This window comes from Schistocerca piceifrons, chromosome X (genome assembly GCF_021461385.2).
Source record: "Schistocerca piceifrons isolate TAMUIC-IGC-003096 chromosome X, iqSchPice1.1, whole genome shotgun sequence".
Lineage (NCBI taxonomy): Eukaryota > Metazoa > Arthropoda > Insecta > Orthoptera > Acrididae > Schistocerca > Schistocerca piceifrons.
The window spans coordinates 672,075,212-672,099,956 of record NC_060149.1 but is presented as its reverse complement, the minus strand read 5'-3'; the positions used below and the strand labels follow the sequence as shown (position 1 = coordinate 672,099,956).

The window sequence follows — 24,745 nt, the reverse complement described above, 5'->3', positions numbered from 1 at the left end:
CTTTTAAAAAACTATCCTTGTAATTTTTTCAAGGCCTCAATGAATTTTAAATGCATCCCCATCAAATCACAACGAATTTACATTGCAATGTCTTACTTTGGGCAACGTGCGGTCAAGTCCACTTACAATACGAAGTCTGCAACCCATCCCGGATGTTATAATTTTCGTTCCTACTCTCCTTTTTCCTTCATAAATTCAAGAGTAGCTAGTTTTAAATCGAAAAATCGTTGCGGGCATGCCTCTTGACTTAACCAACGTACTTTGCAGTAATATATGAAGGCTCCATCGTCTTCCTTCAGTTCCACTGAAAACTGTTGCAAATGACAATGGTATAGTGCTTGCGACTTCAGAAATTTTGCTGTTCGTACTACCAATTTTTTCAAGTGCTCCGTGCCTGCAAATTTAGCACAAAGTCCTTCTTAATGTGCTGAACAACGAATCCCGTCTGTCGATTGCAGTCATTATTTGCTCTTTCACTGTCAACTAACACTTAAAATTCTTCTAAATGGGACTGTAATGTCGTTTCATAGCAAATATGCTCTACCCGACGCTTGTGTGAATTGAGAATTCTCATCCCTCTCTTCTGTCATTGACTGACAACGAAGCAATACAGTCCCTTTACTCCCCGAACCAACCAACCGACTAACCAATCATTCACCTTCATTTTAAAGGACTGTGACGATTGATAGACTGCCTCTTCTTGAGCAAACAGCCACTGGACCTGTGAATGCCCTTCATACCAGAAACAAATAGCGAAGGGTAAACAACGATGACAGCACGATTCTGCCGAACACAGAGTTTTGCCGACCGAAACATGCCGCACCGCAATAGGAAATGAAATGAGGCGCTGTTAAGGGTACTTATGAGAAGGACTGAGCAAAGCCGAATGACAGGCCGGGCCTGGCCTGCACATGGCTCGCAGCACGCTACACGGGTCTAGTTTAGCATGCCGTCGCCGGCCATGCTGTACAAGGTAATTCTTCCCTCCCTGTAATTTGTTCCTCCCATTTGAAAAAAATTCGAAGAGTGTATTCCTGCCAACATTGTTAAAAGCTTTCTCTACATTCACAAATGCTAAGAACTTAGGGTTGCCTTCCTTTCGTATCTCTTTTAATAAGTCGTAAAGTCAGAATCACCTTGCGTGTTCCTACATATCCCCGAAACCTAAACTGTTATTCCCCGAGATCAACGTCTATCAGTTTTTACATTCTTCTGTATATAATAGTGAATCAAATCTCTTCCACTGCAAGCTCTTTGCTTTCCATATTTTGGGAAGTGGTAGTACGGACTAAAACAAGAATAAAAGTCCAGTAAACATGTGCCCTCAAACGCATGACTTAAGAGCTATGAGCACTTGTTCATCTTCGCTATTTTGAAACACAATTCTTGTAATAAACTAGTGCTCATAACTTTTAAGGTATGCATTTTCGAGCACATGTTTACTAGATATTTTTTCCTGTTTTGGTCCATACAACCACTTCAAAATGGTTCAAATGGCACTGAACATTATGGGACTTAATATATGAGGTCATCAGTCCCCTATAACTTAGAACTACTTAAACCTAACGAACCTAAGGACATCATACACAACCATGCCCGAGGCAGGATTTGAGCCTGCGACCGTAGCGGTCGCGTGGTTCCAGACTGAAGCTCCTAGAATCGCTCGGCCACACCGGCCGGCATGCTTCAACTAGACAGCAAAGTTTTGTCATTAGATTTGCTTTTGGAGAGAGTACGCTTTGATGAATTACATAAAATCCATGAAATCCACATCATGTGGTAACAAGATACATATACAAAATTTTGGTTGTTTTTCAAATATGTAAATACTATTTTAAAAACTCCAATTTATTTGTGTTCATATAGTAAAAAGCATTTTTCCTGTTTTATAGATGATAGCACAAAAAAACCCTGATGATGCTGAAATTACAGCGTAAAATGTTTGGGGAATAAAAAGAAAAAGAAAAATTGTGTTTTGCTCAAGGCGGACTCTCTACAAAAGCAAATCTATTTGTAAGCAAACACGGATAGAAGATTGGTCCAAATGGCTCTGAGCACTATGCGACGTAATTTCTGACGTCATCAGTCGCCTAGAACTGAGAACTAATTAAACCTAACTAACCTAAGGACATCACACACATCCATGCCCGAGGCAGGATTCGAACCTGCGACCGTAGCGGTCGCTCGGTTCCAGACTGTTGCGCCTAGAACCACACGGCCACTCCGGCCGCCACAGACAGAAGAGTTTTAACGTCAAGCTGAAGCTTTGTCATTATTTTTATCGTCGATGATGCCCTCCTTGTTTTCTTAATGACACGGCTACTGATCCACAATGTGTCTTTCCTATTCTTCATAACCGTGCTCGGCACATACGCGGCTATATCGTACTGTATAATGCCATTTAATTTTATTCATCGACACTCGATAATTTTATTCACAGAGATGAATGTTTTTATGTTGACAACCTGCTTGTACAGCATAATCCGTTGCGCGCTAACTTGCGATACAGGGAGTTAATTCAGAGTTGGATCCTATTCGCGCGGCGAATTGTACGAGGTGCATTCAAGTTCTAAGCCCTCCAACTTTTTTTCTCCAGACTGGAAAGAGATAGAAACATGCGCGTTGTTTTAAAATGAGGCCGCGTTCATTGTCAATACGTCCCAGAGATGGCAGCACCGTACGGCAGATGGAATGGTTCAAATGGCTCTGAGCACTATGGGACTCAACTTCTGAGGTCATTAGTCCCCTAGAACTTAGAACTAGTTAAACCTAACTAACCTAAGAACACCACACACATCCATGCCCGAGGCAGGATTCGAACCTGCGACCGTAGTGGTCTCGCGGTTCCAGACTGCAGCGCCTAGAACCGCACGGCCACTTCGGCCGGCGGCAGATGGAATTTTTCCGCCAGCGGCGAGAATGAGAACTGTTTTAAATACTTAAAATGGCGACGTTTTCCTTACTTGAACAGCGTGCAGTCATTCGTTTTCTGAATTTGCGTGGTGTGAAACCAATTGAAATTCATCGACAGTTGAAGGAGACATGTGGTGATGGAGTTATGGATTTGTCGAAAGTGCGTTCATGGGTGCGACAGTTTAATGAAGGCAGAACATCGTGTGACAACAAACCGAAACAACCTCGGGCTCGCACAAGCCAGTCTGACGACATGATAGAGAAAGTGGAGAGAATTGTTTTGGGGGATCGCCGAAAGACTGTTGAACAGATTGCCTCCAGAGTTGGCATTTCTGTGGGTTCTGTGCACACAATCCTGCATGACGACCTGAAAATGCGAAAAGTGTCATCCAGGTGGGTGCCACGAATGCTGACGGACGACCACATGGCTGCCCGTGTGGCATGTTGCCAAGCAATGTTGATACGCAACGACAGCATGAATGGGACTTTCTTTTCGTCGGTTGTGACAATGGATGAGACGCGAATGCCATTTTTCAATCCAGAAACAAAGCGCCAGTCAGCTCAATGGAAGCACACAGATTCACCACCACCAAAAAAATTTCGGGTAACCGCCAGTGCTGAAAAAATGATGGTGTCCATGTTCTGGGACAGCGAGGGTGTAATCCTTACCCATTGCGTTCCAAAGGGCACTACGGTAACAGGTGCATCCTACGAAAATGTTTTGAAGAACAAATTCCTTCCCGCACTGCAACAACAACGTCCGGGAAGGGCTGCGCGTGTGCTGTTTCACCAAGACAACGCACCCGCACATCGAGTTAACGTTACGCAAAAGTTTCTTCGTGATAACAACTTTGAAGTGATTCCTCATGCTCCCTACTCACCTGACCTGGCTCCTAGTGATTTTTGGCTTTTTCCAACAATGAAAGACACTCTCCGTGGCCGCACATTCATCAGCCGTGCTGCTATTGCCTCAGCGATTTTCCAGTGGTCAAAACAGACTCCTAAAGAAGCCTTCGCCGCTGCCATGGAATCATGGCGTCAGCGTTGTGAAAAATGTGTACGTCTGCAGGGCGATTACGTCGAGAAGTAACGCCAGTTTCATCGATTTCGGGTGAGTAGTTAATTAGAAAAAAAATCGGAGGCCGTAGAACTTGAATGCACCTCGTACATCGGCAAGGCGCGGCGGATTGCACATCGGCAAGCTTGAGGGTGGTTTAAAGGCGATTTCCCACACCGTGATAAGGTAAAGGCTGTGTTCGTACCAAAATTCTGCCTTGGAGAACACGATACACAAACAGTTAAAACATAACACACATTACTAAGTTCACATGATTCTCAGACAGCTGGTACATGTGACTTCCTTCCTGTAGGTTCCCTTGACGACTTTCGCGTCAAGAACGACATTCGACCAACAAGTTAAATAAAAAAAATTGTCAAATATTGACAAATCTAACCCCGTGCTAGAGGCGATAAACTCTAGGGAAAGAAGGTGAATGCCGCTTCTGTAATGTGCAATCTGTTTTTATCGCACTTCCTATGCAGAAATATCTTCCTACACTTTACAACATTCCTTCTGATGCCTATAGTCATTGATCCTGTACAACTTTATTGTCTAGAACTGTATTCTCTGCGATAACTGTTTCGAAAACTTGTGTCTGTTCGTCACCTGGAAGTCCAATATCATGCCCACGCGAGTCGTTTCTGTAACTCACTGCTCACGGAAATTCTCAGAAAAGATGTGTAGTGAGAAATTATGCGAATCTCTGTTCCTTCCATATATTAGCTTCACGTAAGTATCTCAGTCTATCGGTGTTAATTTGAAATCTAATATTACTGTAAGATGGTCATAAATTTTATCGCTATATTCACAATCATTTCCTCACCCTTTCTGTCACTACAGCACTTGAGGCAATCTCTTACAGTGTTAGACGTTTTCCTTCCACAAAAATTTCTCATTTCTAGTCTGCAATAACTAAACTCAATGTTACCCAAATTTTTATAGTAATAAATACGGCTCCGGTTTTGGCGATTTGTGTATTTCGTTTGTACACTTCAATACTGTAATTTAAAATTTCAATGATATCTACTTCTAGTTGCAGCTTGTTTCTTTTTCTAGTAAACGTGGACATTATTACTGTTAATAGTGAGACTGATTATGGGAACCTACAATGGACCTCAAAAAGTTAACTAAAATCATATTAAAGTTTTCTTTTTGTGTCCTGCAACGACGAATGTTCCATCCGTAATTAATGTACGTTATTTACTCCCGTTTCAGAAAAGCCACGTAACTGACCAAGTCGATGGAGAATTCTTTTTGTTTTTAACGACCATCCCCCCACCCCTCGCAGATGAAACACATGTGTACGACAAACAACGAGTATCCACTTTCTGCTTGTAGTTCACGCCTCACCTATAAAAGGGACCCTACAATTCTCCATCCAATAGCCGAGTTCAAGAAATCGGCATCCAAGCTCCAAGATATTTACAGAATCGTCTGAGTCTGAGGTTAAATCCACACTCTTGGCTCCGAAACAAGAGGTCTTAAGTACGATGCTGCAAATAGCAACCTATTCTTCTGTCCTGCGTGTGAGGATAACGCTCTTCGTTAACTCAGCCAGCCACTTGTAGAAATCGGATTAAGGAGGGATCGGGAGGTTAAATCGGCTGTGCGCTTTCAAATGTACTATCCAGGCATTTGGCTTATTCAGGGAAATCACGGAAAATCTAAATGTAGATGGCAGGACGGGAATTTGCCCCATCTCTAATGACCTCGTTGTTGTTGAGACGTTAAACCCCAATATTCCTCCCTTCTTCTCATGCAAAAAGCTGGCGGTCCCGGAATGAAAGTTTGTAAACAATCGCCATGTTTGCCGGGAGGGGTGTATTGTCCTCCCGAGTGCGAGTCCTGTGTGGTCACCATTGCACTATATGGCTTCATGTTTGCCTGAGAGGATCCATTTCGGGCCAAATCCTGGAGCTCCCGATGACTAGCATGCCAACTCTCTGTGATTGTACCAACACACCAGCTTCTGTCTCAACGAAGAAGTCTTCTCTACCCCCCATCCCCCCCCCCCCCCATCCCCCCACCGGTCCACCATGATAGCTCAAATATACTCTATGAAATGGGCGGCCATTCATATTTGTTGCTAAATAGTAAGAGAACAGTCGTAAAGCTGACACACAGCCGGTCGGAGTGGCCGAGCGGTTCTAGGCGCTACAGTCTGGAAACGGGCGACCGCTACGGTCGCAGGTTCGAATCCTGCCTCAGGCATGGATGTGTGTGATGTCCTTAGGTTAGTTAGGTTTAAGTAGTTCTAAGTTCTAGGGGACTGATGACCTCAGCAGTTAAGTCCCATGTGCTCAGAGCCAATTTTTTGACACACACATTTACACATTTGCCTTTCGCTCGGAGAGTGTACACCCCGCCAGTATCAACCTCTCACCCTGGGGTGAGTACCAACCTATCAGATGAGCCCTGTCAGAGGACACAGCGGCATAATGAATTAAGGTGACGCCAGAGGCAGCAGAGGTGCCACAAACTTGGTCCGCGCTGTTCCAACACGGTGCAACTCAGGGGAGGTTGCCTGAAGTCCGCTGACAGAAATCTTCGCAGATCCTAAGTGTTTCCACACGATAGCCAATTTAACCTGCATCCGTACAACAAATAAGACTTCAGCTCATCTTTCACTGTTTAGTAACACGAAACAAAGTACAAACCGAGGCCAGTTTAGCTTCTTGACAACTGATAACGAAGAAAAAAAACTACGACAATCGTTGTAACTACAGTGATGAGTCAAAAACATTATTATCACTGCCCATCGCGAGACTGGTGGCGTTGCGGGAATCTGACGTGGTAAGGAAAGTACGTAAGCGATAAAGAGACGAATAAAGAATCATTCTAACGCGAATAAAAGCTGCAGATGGGGAAACGTACTGACATAAAGGAGTTTGACATAGTGTCGATGGCCCGGCAACTTGGAACGAGCACCTGGTCGGCTGTTCCCGTGTAGTGTTATGAGCACCTACTGCTGGTAGTTGAAAGATGTTGGAACCAGGAGAAGCGGCAAGGTGTTGGACGTCCACGCATCGTCAAAGAACTTGGAAGACACCCGAATACGTTAACATGTTGACCCAGCACATCATCAGTTATGTTTGCAGTGGACGCGGGACCATGAGAATGAACCGTGGGTCAACGAAAACGCGTCACCTGGTCGTACGAATCACGTTTCTTCTTAAACCGGACGTTTCCGGGTACGCCGTCATTCGGAGGAAAGGCTGCACGGAACATTCGCGGCTCCACGAACACAGACCAGTGCGGGGAAGTATTATGCTCTGAGGGACACTCACCTGGGCTTCCATGGGACCTCTGGTAGTAAATGAAGGCACCATAACAGCTGTGGTCTACATGGACATTACTGCGGACCATAGCATCTCTTCATGCTTGATGTTTTCCCCGACGGCGACAGAATCGGTTAGCAGGATAACTGTCGGTGTTGCAAGGTCAGAAGCCTGCTACAGTGGTTTGAGGAACATGATAACTGGTTGGTTGGTTTGTGGGATTGAAGGGACCAGACTACAAGGGCCATCGGTCCCTTAGCATGATAATTAACTCACGTAATTTGCATGAGCTGTGCGTAAACATGTGATGCCACATATCTCCGTAAATCATCCAAATCTTGTCGACTCCACGCCAGCGAGAACCGCTGCAGTATTGCGTTTCGGAGTCCCCTTGTAAATGCAAATCTATTGGAGGCACTCCATTGGCTGCCAGTTCAGATGGCATTTAAGGGTAGAAACAGTGTATTGTTCTGTAATGTTTCGTATGGTGAATAATCTTTTTCGAGGACAGTTATGTGGCACCAGAGAGACTATAACCATGGAAGGGCAGTTGGGCAACAATTATCAGTAAAATGAGAGTAGCACGTCAGAAATGAAAACGGAAATCTGCACATGGCATTAAGGAAATCACGCAAGTAGTACGTTAATGAGAGAATGTCGGCGTATAGCCCAAACGACAAAAAAGGGACATTAACTTACGTTCAAACAACATACTGGAATTTTATAATAGTTCAACAGTGAAGCAGATTCTCGCAATGTGCACGTAATTTATGGAGTTACAGTTTCTTTTTCACTAGGGCTAATACACCTTTTCCGCTTCTTTAGCAATAAACTTCCCTCGGTGGGACTACTTCATCAAGCCATGAACAAATGTCAAGCACCGATAGAAACTTGGAAATCCTGATGATAGAACTTTCGCTTAGACAACTAAGAAACCGAAAAACAAGCAGCTCAACACTTGTATCCATAAAATATATTCCTTCCGCAGTCTCTGTGTGCTATATGAAACGATTTTGGACCTGTTAACACACTGACGGGACACGAAAATATCGATAGACAGCCGATCACCTCTTTTGATGGAGTACTACTTCTCCAGGTTTTAAATTAAAAAAAACCACGCATATGGACAGGCTCCATCAATCTTCACTGGTTGCTAGACTTCTTAATAAATAATGAAAAACGATAAAAATAGCCGGAATTCTAAAAATCTGTAAGGTTTCCGTGGCCAACAGTCAGTGTTAAGATATCCGTAATAGTTAGTTATGAAGACTTCACTTCGGAGTCCATGAAAATGCATAAACAGAGCGAAGCAGCACAGACAGTGAAGCTCTGGAAACATATTCAGGAGAAGCAGGATTCAAATTCTTGTTCAGCTATTCTCGTCAAATCTGGCAACGTTTTCTACCACATAAAGGAAGTAGAAAACGAAGAATTCCAAGTAAAATAACAGGTAATTTCTGAAGCATACCACTCGCGTCGCTAGAACTATCGTATGTCTCGCAGTTTCCACAATAAAAAAGTTGACTCTTTACTTTCCTCCGTGAAGTTATTGTATATTGCAGTTTATCCACTTAGTTGCCGTAAAGACACGCAGGTAACTGATTTTCGATGTTTTCGGGAAAATGGTGTTCAAGAAACGCCACAATATTTTGTTATGAAATTTGTTAGAACAGTTTCACGCACCCAAAAACCTAAACTTAATAAAATATCAGACCGCCGCGCCTGTCAGGACTAAATTACTTCTCTTCCATGTTGTTAAATGCAAAAGCGGCTCCTTGTTATTAGTCTCAGGCGTTATGTATGGAAGTATCACGACGAAATTCCTTTACTGCTCACAAGGGAGCTATTTTAGAATTTACTGGGCACATGTATCACATCATACAGCCAAGAGTAGCTCCAAACGGTCTTTAATGCATAAAAACACGGGCTTTTAAATGCTAATTCGTAAACTACAGTTTTTAATCAAAGGAACCGCGTATTTTAGTCTTCCAGCGCAATTTTAGTTGTGAATACACACAAGTCTACAAAAAAATGCTGTCTGAAAAGATATAAACTTAGAGTAGAAATAAGTGCTGAAAGCTGCACACACCTTTCCCCTCTTTAGACATTCGGAGGAAGTAAGAAAACAGTTTATTTTGAGGTTTTCAAGCGGAAGTTTACGAACATTTAAGGGATGTACTGCTATTTAACAGGTTTTCCTTGAATTTTTTTGTCAAATGAGTATGAGGGTTTGCAGATGAAACAACGCCTCATTTGCTCAGTGTACTGTGGAAGAAAGGGAAAGGGTTGCAAATTCGTAATTCTATTTCCTACATAATTTTGCTTGATGGTGGATATACGTAATCACAGTTTTTATACTACCTGTCAGATATTGTTGTTGTTGTTTTTGTGGTTTTCAGTCTGTAGATTGGTTTGTTAGAGTTGTCCACACTAGTGTGGACTGAGCAAGTGTATTCATCTTTGCCTAACTACTACAACCTGTATCTCCATTTCAGTTTTCTTACTGTATTCAAGCTTTGGTCTCCCTCTACAAATGTTACCCCCGTACTTATCTTTTTTGCGAAATTAACTATTTCCTGATGCCTTTGTGAATTGTTTTCCCTTTGATATTTGTGAAATTTAGATTTGGTTTTGTTAACCAGTAGTGCAAATTTCCTTTCATCAAAAATAATGAATATCTAAACCAGTTTCTTTACAGAAATTAGATTTTTTAGAGAAGCCTTGTGTGTCAATCAACACTACAGAGCTTTTACAGAAAGAGTATAAAAATATCAGTTTCTTTTTTAGAACATAACAATTTTGTTTACAAATAAGAATCATGAACTCTTTTTAGATGTGAAGATAAAATATGTCAAAAATATTATATTTTACGTACGAAATATCGCCTGCATTGACATCACTCATGCGACATAATTCTCACCTTTTATCCAAAATAGGTCCTTTTCTGCTGTCGTGCAATGCAAAAGTCGACTAGGAGGATAAATCAGATATCGCAGAGGTATTCGAGTCGTCAGCATCCGATCCTTCACTGGTCAGGTGATGAGACAACGTTTCCAGGTAACGCCCCTAACAAGGGAACCTCCTCATCGCACCCCCCTCAGATTTTGTTATAAGTTGGCACAGTGGATAGGCCTTGAATAACTGGACACAGATCAATCGAGAAAACAGGAAGAAGTTGTGTGGAACTATGAAAAAAATAAGCTAAATATACGAACTGAGTAGTCCGGGTGCAAGATAGGTAACATTAAGGAGGTCGGGAGCTTAGGAGTGCCGTGGTCCCGTGGATAGCGTGAGCAGCGCCGGAATGAGAGGTCCTTGGTTCAAGTCTTCCCTCGAGTGAAAATATTAGTTTCTTTATTTTCGCAAAGTTATGATCCGTCCGTTCGTTCACTGACGTCTCTGTTCACTGTAATAAGTTTAGTGTCTGTGTTTCGCGACCGCACCGCAAAACCGTGCGATTAGTAGACGAAAGGACGTGCCTCTCCAATGGGCACCGAAAACATTTGCTCACAAGGTCATAGGTCAACCGATTCCTCCACAGAACAACACGTCTGATATATTCTATACGACACTGGTGACGGCATGTGCGTCACCTGACAGGAATATGTTGTCGACCTATCTAACTTGTACACTTGACGAATGGGTAGAAAGATTCTTCTACCTTGCCCGATTTAGGTTTTCTTGTGGATGTGATAATCACTCCCAAAAAAGTGATGAAAACATAAGAGTTTGTCACATAAACTGCAACAAATGAATGCAACAGTTTCACAGTCGCACAGTTTTCCCTGTGCTCTGTCAAAACATATGTTTTTAACGTTTTCAAATTTTTCCGTGTGTAGACCGTCAAATCCTGCATGTGTCCAAGCAAATTTGAACATGTCCTGGAATTTTGGAGAGCGAAGTTGATTATGTTTGAGTGCCTGAACTTTTATAATTGTCTGAAAATAAAAAATTAAAACTTTTCACTCGAGGGAGGCTTGAACCAAGGACCTTGCGTTTCGCAGCTGCTCACGCTAACCACGGGACCACGGCGCTCCTGAGTTCGCAGTATCCTTGATGTTGCATATGTTGCGCATGGACTACACAGTTTGTATATTTTGCTTATTTTTTTCATAGTTCCATACAACTTCTTCCTGTTTTCTCGATTGCTCTGTGTTCAGTTTTTCAAGGCCTATCCACTGTGCCAACTTGTAACTAAATCTGAGGGGGGTGCGATGGGGAGGTTCCCTTGTAAGTAACCTAATGTGGCGACCTCACACTTTGACATCCACTCTCCGTCATTTTATAAAGCTATACGTCACGCGCCATTCAGTATTTTGGGTCCAGCACGGTTACGTCTTACTGTCTTGCTTTGACTTTTTCTTTGGCTGTTCTGTGTTTGGCTGACAACGAATTGTGCTTCACACTAATTTCTGATTCGTGCGCTGCTACCTTTCGTGAATCAATACTTCTTTTTCGCAACCGGCTGTGGCGGTCGCCAGCTCTCTGGTAGCCGTTGCGTTTCAAACTTTACTGTTCGCGGTTCTACCATTGCCTTCAGTCTTCCGTCTTCTAACAACCACGGCACCGGCGTTTCCCATTACTTCTGTGTGATTTTATCTTGCAGACAGTATACTGTTCTGTTACAGAAAAGCTTCAGAACCGGTGAAAAGCAATGAATATCTTGCGATATTACTGATGTATGCGCAGAATTTTGGATATTAATCTTAGCACATGGTCTCGTAAATATAGGAGAATGGGATTAGAAATTACGGATTAAAGATATCTACAGCATTTGCCATTTGCTGATGACCAAGTAGTCATAGCACAAGATAGGGGCCGGCCTGAGTGACCGAGCGGTTCTAGGCGCTTTAGTCTGGAACCGCACGACCGCTACGGTCGCAGGTTCGAATCCTGCCTCTGGCATGGGTGTGTGTGATGTCCTAAGGTTAGTTAGGTTTAAGTAGATCCACGAGTAAGTTCTAGGGGACTGATGACCTCAGAAGTTAAGTCCCATAGTGCTCAGAGCCATTTGAGCCACAAGATAGGGGAGGATGGATATTACTTACGTAATCAGTTAGCAACTGACTGTTAAAACTGAGGTATGAAGGTTAACTATCAAAATACAGAACACCTTGCCAATGATCAGACGAATTGAGCATAGATGGATACAAAATGAAAAAAAATACTTTTTTTACCTGGGGTCTAGTTTAGAAACAGAAGGAAAATCGGATGTTGAAATTAATAAAATAATTAGTAACGGGTGGAAAGTCACTGAGATGGTTAACTCTATCTTGTTGAGTGAAAATGTGAAGAACAGAACTAAAAGAATCATGCTGAAGTCGATATCTGAGCAGAGGTTGAACAACTTATCTAATGGTTCTAATGGCTCTGAGCACTATAGGACTTAACATCTGAGGTCATCAGTCCCCTAGAACTTAGAACTACTTAAATCTAACTAACCTAAGGTCATCACACACATCCATGCCCGAGGCATGATTCGAACCTGCGACCGTAGCGGTCGTGCAGTTCCAGACTGTAGCGCCTAGAACCGCTTCGCCACTCCGGCCGGCACCAACTTATCAGAAACATGCTAATAAGCTGAAAGTATTAGAGATGGGTTTTGGAGAAAATTACCAAAATTTTCAAGATATAAGAAATAAATAACGATGAAGTATTGAAGAGAATGTAAATGAAAGAGAAAAAATTTCATGCGTTGTATGGAAGGAAAGTGTAGTGAGAGGGACGTGAAAGAAGAATGGAGGGAACACAAATACCAAACCTTATATTGGGGTAAGAAACTGAAGGAAGAAAGAGATGAAAACAACCCCATGACTTCATGACTCCAAAATGTGCACTTAATAATGTTAAGACGGGTGCAGAAGAAGCAGAACACACCAGATAGAAATAGACGGAGGAACATCCTGAACAGACAGCGTTGAATACTTATGCAATTTTAGTTTAAAATTTGTTCGTTATTATCACGTTTGAGTAAAAACAACCTGTGTATTGAGGAAATCTCAATTAAGAATAATGTTCGATATAGTTTATATTTTCAGAGATACCAAATATTGTATCGAATCTGGTACTGGAACGTTCCTACTCGAGGAGGAAGGGCTTATAATGAGGTGTCTTTACGTGTCGTATTTCTGGACAAGGTGTGGTCTCGATTGGACGTGGTCATTAAGATAACAAAAGGAGCTTGTAGCTGGAGAAATGAGACGGCAGTGATGCCTCGGACGGTACTTGCCTGTGCTCTCGGTGCCGGAGATGTCGGGGCAGGCCTGGTAGCGCAGCAGCAGGCGCGAGTCGTCGGTGCAAGAGTCTATGGAGGAGACGGGCGTGCGGCACTCTCCGTAGCCGCGGTTGTACGTGAACGTGAACGGTCCGCGGAACGGACACGCCTCGGCCGTCGCGTCGACGCGGAACATGGAGTAGAGCAGCGCGTCGCCCGTGATCAGCGAGCACAGCGACGACAGCGCCTCTTGAGTGTGGCAGAACGCTGAAACACGTAACAAGCACACCTCTAACACGAGCAGCTTAATAGGGCCTATCGATTTACAGGGAGAAACTATGGTAAGCGCCCTATGAAGTGTAATTTTGTGGTAGCTATCGTGAAAAAATAGTACGTTAGAGCAACTTTTGAATTAGAAGATATGATGCAGCATTTCCTGTCATTATTTAAATATATACGATTTCATTGTTAGCTTAAGATTTTACGAAATAATAGGTTTAAAAGAAAGGAATGAAAATTACAAAGATATAAACACGATTTATTAACGTCGTTATGAATAACTGTATTTAAAAAAACAGAAAGCAGAGATTTATGTCCTTGCCAAAATCAGTATTCTAGTTTTAAAAATAACGTATTGTATCTAGAAACAAGTAGACATTATCGCGAAATTCGAGGTTACAAACGGAATTTAACACTTGTACTTATATATACAGGGTGCTACAAAAAGGTACGGCCAAACTATCAGGAAACATTCCTCACACACAAATAAAGAAAAGATGTTATGTGGACATGTGTCCGGAAACGCTTAATTTCCATGTTAGAGCTCATTTTAGTTTCGTCAGTATGTACTGTACTTCCTCGATTCACCGCCAGTTGGCCCAATTGAAGGATGGTAATGTTGACTTCGGTGCTTGTGTTGACATGCGACTCATTGCTCTACAGTACTAGCATCAAGCACATCAGTACGTAGCATCAACAGGTTAGTGTTCATCACGAACGTGGTTTTGCCGTCAGTGCAATGTTTACAAATGCGGAGTTGGCAGATGCCCATTTCATGTATGGATTAGCACGGGGCAATAGCCGTGGCGAGGTACGTTTGTATCGAGACAGATTTCCAGAACGAAGGTGTCCCGACAGGAAGACGTTCGAAGCAATTGATCGGCGTCTTAGGGAGCACGGAACATTCCAGCCTATGACTCGCGACTGGGGAAGACCTAGAACGACGAGGACACCTGCAATGGACGAGGCAATTCTTCGTGCAGTTGACGATAACCCTAATGTCAGCGTCAGAGAAGTTGCTTCTGTACAAGGTAACGTTGACAACGTCACTGTATGGAGTGTGCTACGGGAGAACCAGTTGTTTCCGTACCGTGTACAGCGTGTGCAGGCACTACCAGCAGCTGATTGGCCTCCACGGGTACACTTCTGCGAATGGTTCGTCCAACAATGTGTCAATCCTCATTTCAGTGAAAATGTTCTCTTTACGGATGAGGTTTCATTCCAACGTGATCAAATTGTAAATTTTCACAATGAACATGTGTGGGCTGACGAGAATCCGCACGCAATTGTGCAATCACGTCATCAACACAGATTTTCCGTGAACGTTTGGGCAGGCATTGTTGGTGATGTCTTGATTGGGCCCCATGTTCTTCCACCTACGCGCAGAGGAGCACGTTATCATGATTTCATACGGGATACTCTACCTGTGCTGCTAGAACATGTGCCTTTATAAGTACGACACAACATGTGGTTCATGCACGATGGAGCTACTGCACATTTCAGTCGAAGTGTTCGTACGCTTCTCAACAACAGATTCGGTGACCGATGGATTGGTAGAGGCGGACCAATTCCATGGCCTCCACGCTCTCCTGACCTCAACCCTCTTGACTTTCATTTATGGGGGCATTTGAAAGCTCTTGTCTACGCAATCCTGGTACCAAATGTAGAGACTCTTCGTGCTCGTATCGTGGACGGCTGTGATACAATACGCCATTCTCCAGGGCTGCATCAGTGCATCAGGGATTCCATGCGACGGAGGGTGGATGCATGTATCGTCGCTAACGGAGCACATTTTGAACATTTCCTATAACAAAGTGTTTGCAGTCACGCTGGTACGTTCTGTTGCTGTGTGTTTACATTCCATGATTAATGTGATTTGAAGAGAAGTAATAAAATGAGCTCTAACATGGAAAGTAAGCGTTTCCGGACACATGTCCACATAACATATTTTTTTTCTTTGTGTGTGAGGAATGTTTCCTGAAAGTTTGGCCTTACATTTTCGTAACTGAGATTCGATCCCCCTCCCCACCTCCCCCCCCCCCCCCCCGAAGGGGGCGGGATGGCAGCAGCTTAGTACGCCGCTCTTCAGCCTACAGAATTTTTTTTTTTTAAATGAAGATAATAAGTTATAAAAGCAAGCGATAAAATCGGTGACTTAAATGGTAAAATGGCGGAAAATTGTGGAACTTAAAACATAAAACAAAGAGTTGGCTATGCTAATAAAATACACAGGAAGCAGACAGGTAAAATAATAGACAGACTATTAAAAAACACAGTGACAGTCTGGTTTCTGTACGCAAGAGATATAAAAATCACACCCAGCTACAGCATGATTTCTTTTCGCAACACTTTGGAAAAGACGCACAACACTGAACACTTACTTGAACACTGCACTAAAAAGTTGGTACAAATATGACACACCCTCAGCCGAGGGCAGATGGGGGGGGGGGGACCTGGACAGATGATGGGAAAGAAATGGGGGAAGGAGGGAAAAACGAAGTGGGGGGGGGGGGAGGAAGGAGCTGACGGAGGACGACTCATAAGAGGTGGGGAGGAGCTGCTGGGCAGACGCGAGAGGGAGTGGGGAAAGGCAGAGGAGGGGAATCCAAAAGGACGCGAGGAGGGGGGGGGGGGAGGGGTTGACTTATATCTAACTTGAATACAATAGTTTCCAAACAATCACACATCATACTAGTTCCAAATGATAAGTTTGTCTGCCTGGCCACAATTCGCTGCAACCACAGAAGTATTAGCTTTCTAAGTAAAAACCGCCTTTTCTTTCTGCAATGTATGTTATATGAATGTGATAATCGATTCGCGTAGATGGAAAATGGATCCATCTTCTTCCGCGCGGTTGCCATCCTAAGAAAGTATGTGATGAAAAATAACGTCTATTGTGTGTGTGCTGGTGGGTGGGCGGGTAGGTGTGTGTCTGGTTATCCAGGGCAATTTGAAGAAAGCTAAAAGTGAATGTAATAGGTTTCAGAAAATTGTTGACAGTTTTGGTGTTCAGCTGACTTGGGTTTTGGTTTAAATGTTTTATGGAGGGGTTCACAGACAAGTGAGTGGAAAGATGTTGGGTATTATTATTATTATTATTATTATTATTATCCTCTGCTGGATTGTTACTCTATTATTTTATCTATTAGTGTAAACAGTGAGTTGTTTGTCATGTGTATTTGACCATTCAACACAGTTTTCTTTTCTGTTTCCGTTTTCTGTACGTAGTTAATTTCTTGCAAGTTTAGGATAGGAGGTGTTTTTTATTGCTGATTGTAATTATTTCCATATCTTATTCTCTAGAGGCTGGTTTGTGATTGTGTTCTCTTAGGTGTTCTACAAATGTTGAGTGGTTTGTCCTATACTTCCAGCATCTCGTGCGTTCTTTGTATCTAACATCAAATGTTCTGCCTGTTTGTTCTATGTATCTGGCATCGCTAGTGTTACACTGTAACTGATATATACCTGCTTCTTGGCATATGTCTATGTCTTTTGTCAGTTTTGGGATGTATTTTTGGATAGAACTGTTTGTTGTGCATGGTATGTTTATAGCCTGTCTTTTAAAAATGATGGTGATTTTATGTGTGAGTTTGTGTTTGTATGTCATTGTGTACCATCTAGTGTTTTCTCTTATATTTTGCTGATTATTCTAGGTAGTTGTGATGATGCTGCGTGTTTGTGATTCTGTTGCGTTGTCATATGTGGTTTCGTGTTTTCTGCTTTTATTTTACTGTTAATTTTGTTGTTTAGCTTTGTGTCAATGTTACTACTGTAACAATTATTTTTTGCTATCTGCATTATTGTGTCAAGTGCTTTTTGGTAGTTTTCTTTGTTGAGCCGTACTGCATTGGGTCATGCTTTTGTGCGTGCGAAATGATAATGTCAGTTGCAGTGAGTTTATGGATAATTTCGAACATACGTTTATTATTTTGTCTTTTGATTGTTATATCTCGTAAGTTAATTTGATTATTCTGTTCTCTTTCAATTGTGAAATTTATATTTTTGTGTAACTTGTTGATGTTAGTATATAATTTATCAGTTGTTGTTTGTGGCCCGTCTATTGAGCAGAGGGTATCATCCATATACCTGAAACAATATAACATGTTGTATTCTTTTGGTAATATTTTTTAAGAAAATGTTTTTTTCAATGTGGTTTATAAAAAATATTTGCTAAGGCTCCTAAAACTTGGGACTCCATTAGTAATCCATCTATTCGTTAGTGAAATGAAAGTAATTTTGTTCTGTTATGAACTTTATTAATGTGAGTATTTCATTAATCTGTTCATCAGGAACTTGAATACATGTTTTCAGATTTTTATCTATGTGTTCATTGTTTCTGGTACTGGTATGTTAGAATATGTGCTTTCTATATCAAGTGAGAGGAGTGTTCCTGTGTCTAGGATTTTTGTATCTTTTATTTGTTGTATTAGCTGTGTAGTATTTTCATGGTTCTCTGTCTTCTTGTACTGTGAAATTTTGAGGCAGTTATTTTAACATATCTCTTGCAACTTTGTAAGTGGGGGATTTTCTGAAATGGAGTGTCAGCCTCACAGGGAGATTCGGTTTGCGGATCTTTAATTGGCTTCGGAGGTCAGCTTCAGTGGGCTTAATCTGTTCCAGTTTTCTTTTATTCATGTTAGCCACTATGATGTTTATATTTTTCAGAGTGTTTCTTTACTTTTCTCTGGAATTTGTTTTTGTAATGTTGCTTTGGAGATGAATTGTCATGTTTTTTCAATGTAGCCTATTTTTATTTGTTTGTAAGTACTAGTGTGTTCCCCCTGTCTGCTTTTGAAATGATGACTTTCATTTTGAAGTTGTTTGTGTTGTTTTTCTGTTGTGTTTTCATGTTTGTTATCATAGTATGGATTTCTTTTTTTAGTAATTCTCTAGTTAATCCAATACTGATACTGTTGCTTTCTCTCCTATTTTCCCTTGCCAACGCACTTTCTGTCTCCATAATTATATTTTCTATGTAATCTTCACCTACGTCTGAATTTACTTTGTATTTCAATCCTTTCTCCTTCGGTTGCCTTTCTTTGCTGTTTATTTGTGTGACGGTAAGGTTCACCAATCTTTAGAATTTGTGTGTGTGTTTGTTGGTTGTGTTTAGAATTATTGTGTTGTGAGTGGAGTCTTTCGAGGTGACTAATCTTTCTTCTACGAACAGTTTTCAGAAACATTAATGTATCGTTATTTTAATTAATGTATTTGTCATAAGTAACAATATGAAAGGAATATTTGCCACCGTTTACTTTTCAAAGGGGTTGGTAGGGGTTGGGTGGGGTGAGGGACATACAAGATCATTTATAAGTACCTCCAGAGTTTCAGAAGACGACTGCGTGAAATCTGCAAGACACTCTGAAAAAAGGCACACATTAGTGGACAGAGCGTCTCTCCAAGTTCCAAATATACATTATAGGTGTTCACTATGTGCTTCGTTTCTGGTGTGGTAAGCGTCAAATCGTGGGTGCAAGTCGTTGACGCGATGAGTCCGGCAAGGAGCGAAGACAGCTCGCTTTGCGAATCTGGTAATGGGGTTGCCAATCTGCAGGTGCGGACTAATTCGATGTGACGAAACGGAGACGAGGGCTAACAATATAACGTGTGATTATAAGAATTCTGCCAACCATTAGTAGGCTTGTATTTACCAGTGGGACACGGATAACAATAACATGCAAAAATTCCTACTGGTTCTCTGATAACCTATGGAAGGACACGTATGTCCCGTTGGGAGTCAAAGGGTTAAGATAGGCAATCCAGCTCGCATCATCTACCTCTGGTGCGAATGATCTTAGTACGGTTGCCTATCTTAAGGCGTCTGAAATATTTTCTGAGCCAGTTTTATTTTGCCCATCCTGTTTAGATGTCTTGTTAGATCGGGTTAATGTTTTGGAAACACTTTGCATTTCAGGATAATTCGTCACTACAGTCCCTGCATTCGTAGAAAGCGTATTGTAGTTGCTTTTGGTCGTACCCCTCACCACCACCCCACTCCCACCCCCACCCCGAGAATGGTAAAATAATTCCTTTTTATCTTTAGTGCGGTGTTTATTGCTTACTTATCACGTAGAGCTGCCGCAGGAGATTGGGTGCGGTAGCGGCGCTTTAATGGCACACTGTAGGCGTTCGGGCTGATTACATCTTGCACGTGTAGCTGCGCATCCCGCTGATTGGCCATGCTAATCGTGCAATGTGGACACGGAACATCGGATACCTCCCGGCCACACGCCGCACCCGCAGGCCAGACGTAAACGTCTCGCGCCAGTTGTAACCCAGAGAACGCTCTCTCCCTACAAAATGTCTTAAAGCTGTTTAAAAAAATTGGTATTATTCGACAAGTGGTTTGGATATTGTCTTTATGTTTCTGCAATCGACCGTCTTCCGATAGGTGACTATCGCATTCATACACACCTACGCGGAAGAAACACTCTCTGCGCCGTAACGGAATTATTGTACACTTTAGGTCTTCTGTTGGTGCATTCTCAAATGTACTACAACGTGTACTTTAAGTCTGAAATTTATCAATTTGTATTTAATTATATAGGGAGGAATAGTTGTAGACTTTTTTAATGTACTTATAAATGACTTACGCACATGTCACGTGACTACGCGAAAAAATTTATCCACTCCACATCCTTACTTTTTATGTTAGTTAAGAAGTCGCACTCTGCGGCTCCATGTAGGTGTAAATTCATAACATTTTCGTGTTATTTCTGCTACCCATGACAAATGTTTGTAATATCGCAGTTGCGTAAAATCGTAATTGTTGTTTCCTTTTTCTCCCAACCTAGAACTGAAGATGATCTGCAGCCCTGACTGCAGCCGTTAGTCGTTAAATAAAAAGTTGTGATCAACTATTTACTAGAACAGAACATCATGGTACCTAAGACATGACGTCAGTTATGAAGTACCACTGTACGTGAATGCTTGTATGAATGAATTTCATTTATTTATTCTTAAAGTGTAATACCATGACATACCTAATGTTCGTGTAAAAGCAACCCACTACTACTACTGCTACTACTACTACTACTACTACTACTACTACAAGATTAGTCCGCAGGACTGGGAATGAATTGAATGTCAATGACTAGAGTAGCCTTTTATTTCACACTGAATTGTTTTATTTATTTATTTATTTGTCTATCAGGTTCCGTGGGACTGCGAGCTAGAGCTGTTTGGTAATGGAACGAGTCAGTTCATGGTAACAGAATGCTGTTTTGAAAATTTATAAACAATAGAATTAATAAAATACGAAGAAATTGCGAAAGAGTATGTAGATAAATAACATGATACAGAGAAATTGTCTCAACTACTGTCAGGGAATCGTGTACAGAATAGGAGCGTGAAACAAGCAAATATTTCAGCTTGGATTTGAATAACTGGAGTGTATCACACAGTTTTTGTTAGTTCTGATGGAAGTCAGTTGAAAATGAAACCTACTGACTAGGGCTCACCTTTCTGTGCAGTGATTAAGGAAATGTTATCAAAGTGCATGTCGTTTTTCACCTATTGTCCACTGCATCAGTGATGCGTTTTCTTCTGAATGAGTCAATACTGGCAACAACAAATTCCACGACGGAATATCTGAACAGAGGTGGCAGGGTCAGAACTCCGGAACACCTGAACACGGCCTACGCGAACTTCGCGAACTGACACCGCAGATCAGACTGATCACCATTCTCAGCTAATAATTTTCTTGGAGAGAACAGAGTTGCCCCAAAATAAATCACCATACGAAATAATATCCTGGTGACGACAGCAGCATTGGTTGGTTAATTGATTGGTTCATTTGGGTGGAGGGGACCAAACAGCGAGGTCGTCAGTCCCATCGGATTACGGAAGGGTGAGGAATGAAGTCGGCTGTGCCCTTTCAAAGAACCATCCAGGCATTTGCCTGAAGCGATATAGGGAAATCACGGAAAACCTAAATCAGGATTGCCGCGGGAGGACGACGGTTCAATCCCGCGTCCGGCCATCCTGATTTAGGTTTTCCGTGATTTCCCTAAATCACTCCAGGCCAATGCCGGGATGGTTCCCCTGAAAGGGCACGGCCGACTTCCCTCCCCATCCTTCCCTAATCCGATGAGACCGATGACCACGCTGTCTGGTCTCCTTCCCCAAAAACAACCAACCAACCAGGATTGCCGGACGCGGGTTTGAACCGTCGTCCTCCCGAATGTGAGTCCACTGTGCTAACCACTGCGTCACCTCGCTCGGTAGCAGCAGCAGCATTCAGTTTCTGTATGAGATTCTAAAAGTGATACTTCCGAGAAATCTTTGACCTACCCTCATGCCTACGAATTTGAACAGTCCACTTCACTCACTGTTTGACAACTCTGTGGCAACAAAGTTCCGTTTTTACTAGAGTTCCGTATTAGTAATTGTATGTATTGTGTTTTGCTGCAGTTAAGTGTTAAGCCGTCTTCACAAGGGACGTGTTTCTCATCGTTAAGCTCGTCAGACGTAGTTTCCATCAGGAATGGCGCACGCTTAGAACAAGCTGGTGCATCATACGAAACGTGCTCCTCATCGTGATTTTGGACTGCAGCGCTCTCCGGCGGCAGTTTTCGGGTGTATCTGGCTCGCAAACTCCACAGTTTGTTTACGGAAACGGACGTGTGTATAATTTCTTCGTTAGCTCTATTAAAATGCACGTTTCCTCCGTTGTCCACATGCTAGTCATACTGTTCTGCCTATATTACACATAAATAAAAACTACGCATGAATATATTTTAAGGAAAAGTAGAAGTTAGTAAGGGCATCTAGACCAGTTAGTAAGGAGATAAGTTAGTTCTACCACAAACACTGCGACAGAAATTTACAGTAGTCTTCCACATAAAAGTAAAATTATTTCATCATTATCTCTTTGTAGTAAAGCCCTAAGATCATTCCTTTTAGATTACAGCTTCTTTTCAGTAGTAGAATTTGTAGAACATGTGAAATCCAAGACTTAAAGAAGGAAGTGTCAATACCGTGCTGCAAATCACGTATGCTTTCTTGAAAATAAAGACAAAAGAATCTTTTATCTATTGCATTATTACTTTTACGTTTCCTGTACTTCATGGAAAAGTGTGTGTGTGTGTGTGTGTGTGTGTGTGTGTGTGTGTGTGTGTGTGTGTGTGTGCGCGTGTGTGTGTGCGTGTGCGTGCGTAGTGATGTAGAAAGCAGTCTTGCAACTCATTGATCCATGTTCTCTGGGACGTTCAAAAAATTAAATAAACCTACTTCTGAGAGAGAGAGAGAGAGAGAGAGAGAGAGAGAGAGAGAGAGAAATTAAAAAGAAAGCCCCAGAACCTGTTGGAAATCCATGTGCTGGTGTTACTGCCTACATTATTAGCAACATCATTTATATTACGTTCCACGTCTTTCACAATAACACTTGTCCTCTCCAACGAGAAAGATTTTTGAATAATCTGTTCTGTTTATTGATACAGAATTTATACAAAGTAATTTTCATTAACACAGTTACTACAATAGTTTTAACTTGCTGTCACACCCGTATCCATGTGCAGGGACGTTGCACGACCAGAGGAGCTGCTAGCCTCACTAGTGACGCAAAGAACACACGTAAAGCACGGCGTTTCCAGCTCACCCACTGAACCTTTCCTTCGCCCCTGCAATACCACGGACACACTCATTAAAATATCGAAGGAGTCCCTCAGAACGGAGCGTGTCATTAAGGGCCGCGAGAGGACGTAATGAGAATTACAGGGGAGTCCGCTGAACGAATGCGATCAATGCAGAGGGCGATCTCTTTTGCAGTCCAAAGACACAGGGTCCGGAAAGAAATCTTTTCATCCAATTCTCCATGAAAACTGATATGGCAGCGCGTCTGTTAGCAACACTAGCACGTTTTGAATTAATACAGGCGGGTGGTGCGGCACAATCTTTGCGCGGTTGGAGGCCTGAAATGCAAAACGCGAGAAGTCCGCTGATGCATAACGAGATTTCTCTCTTCCAATTACAGAGTGCTCACACGTAAGGAGTGAAGTAGGTGGCACTCTTAATTACATGCTACGGACACGAATATCTGACGGACCAAACAACGGGAGTGGCGCGCTTGCGCGCGGCCGTTTGAAGACCAGCTCCTCATTAACCTTTTCTCTTCAACACGCGGCGACATCACGTGTGCCGGGGGGCGGAAACTTGTTTTAAATATCCTGCTCCTGTAACTGACCCAGCAGAAAGAGTCGTCACTAGTGACTCCGTATCATCACTCACCATAAATATGCCAACCACCTCAGAACATCAATTTGGCATACAGCGTAAGGAAAACTGTTTACGGTGTTTAATGTTGTTTAACGTCACATAGGCAAACAAATCCTGAGAGAAAGGAACGCAGTTATATTTACGAACGGTGGTGAAGGGATCGGCCTTCATCAAAAACTTCATACTTTGCTCTCTCGACAGACTTGAATAGGCAGCATGACATTTCCTGTATTAGGCTGACTTAATTTTGAGACAGTGAGCTCCATTACTGGTGAAAGCTGTAATTCTCAGCGACATCCATTTAGCCACCCAGGTTATGAGTATATAAATCTTAATACTATCTACTGTATTTCACGTAGTTTACTGATACAGACGATGTTAAATCAGCTGTTCTATTTATTTAGCAGACAACCCAGGAATAAATCGATGTTAAGACACAACTACGGGTTTAAACAGACGCGCTATTGTCATCTGGCGGTTCGTGATTAAATCAGCATACAGAAGTGCTTGCATTTTCAAAGCAGGAATTACAAAAATAATGTTATCTCTGTGAAAGTCCTGGTCATACTTGTTGCATTCATGTCACGTCGTCACTTAACGCTCACTGGACAAACACCAGTTGATCAGAAAGCAGTTCATGTGATAACAAGTGAATACTTCGAAGTAGGGATTTTCGGTCTACATCGACCTTCAACCTTTTCAAGTGCCTTTGTACCGCATCGGTACAGGGTTATTAACGGAGTTATCACGGTTAATGTGGATGCCCTCCCTGTCGCCATCCTGTTA

The 24,745-nt window shown here is 42.2% G+C and overlaps 1 protein-coding gene across 1 annotated transcript in view; it reads right to left on the bottom strand.

The window, feature by feature from the left end:
* The window catches only part of LOC124722667, a 625,281-nt gene that overhangs the window by 318,528 nt on the left and 282,008 nt on the right, over nucleotides 1-24,745 (bottom strand). Inside the window, exon 4 of the mRNA XM_047247812.1 lies at nucleotides 13,481-13,732. Within this exon, the coding sequence (XP_047103768.1) occupies nucleotides 13,481-13,732 (252 nt within the window). The remainder of the gene's footprint in view (nucleotides 1-13,480; nucleotides 13,733-24,745) is intronic.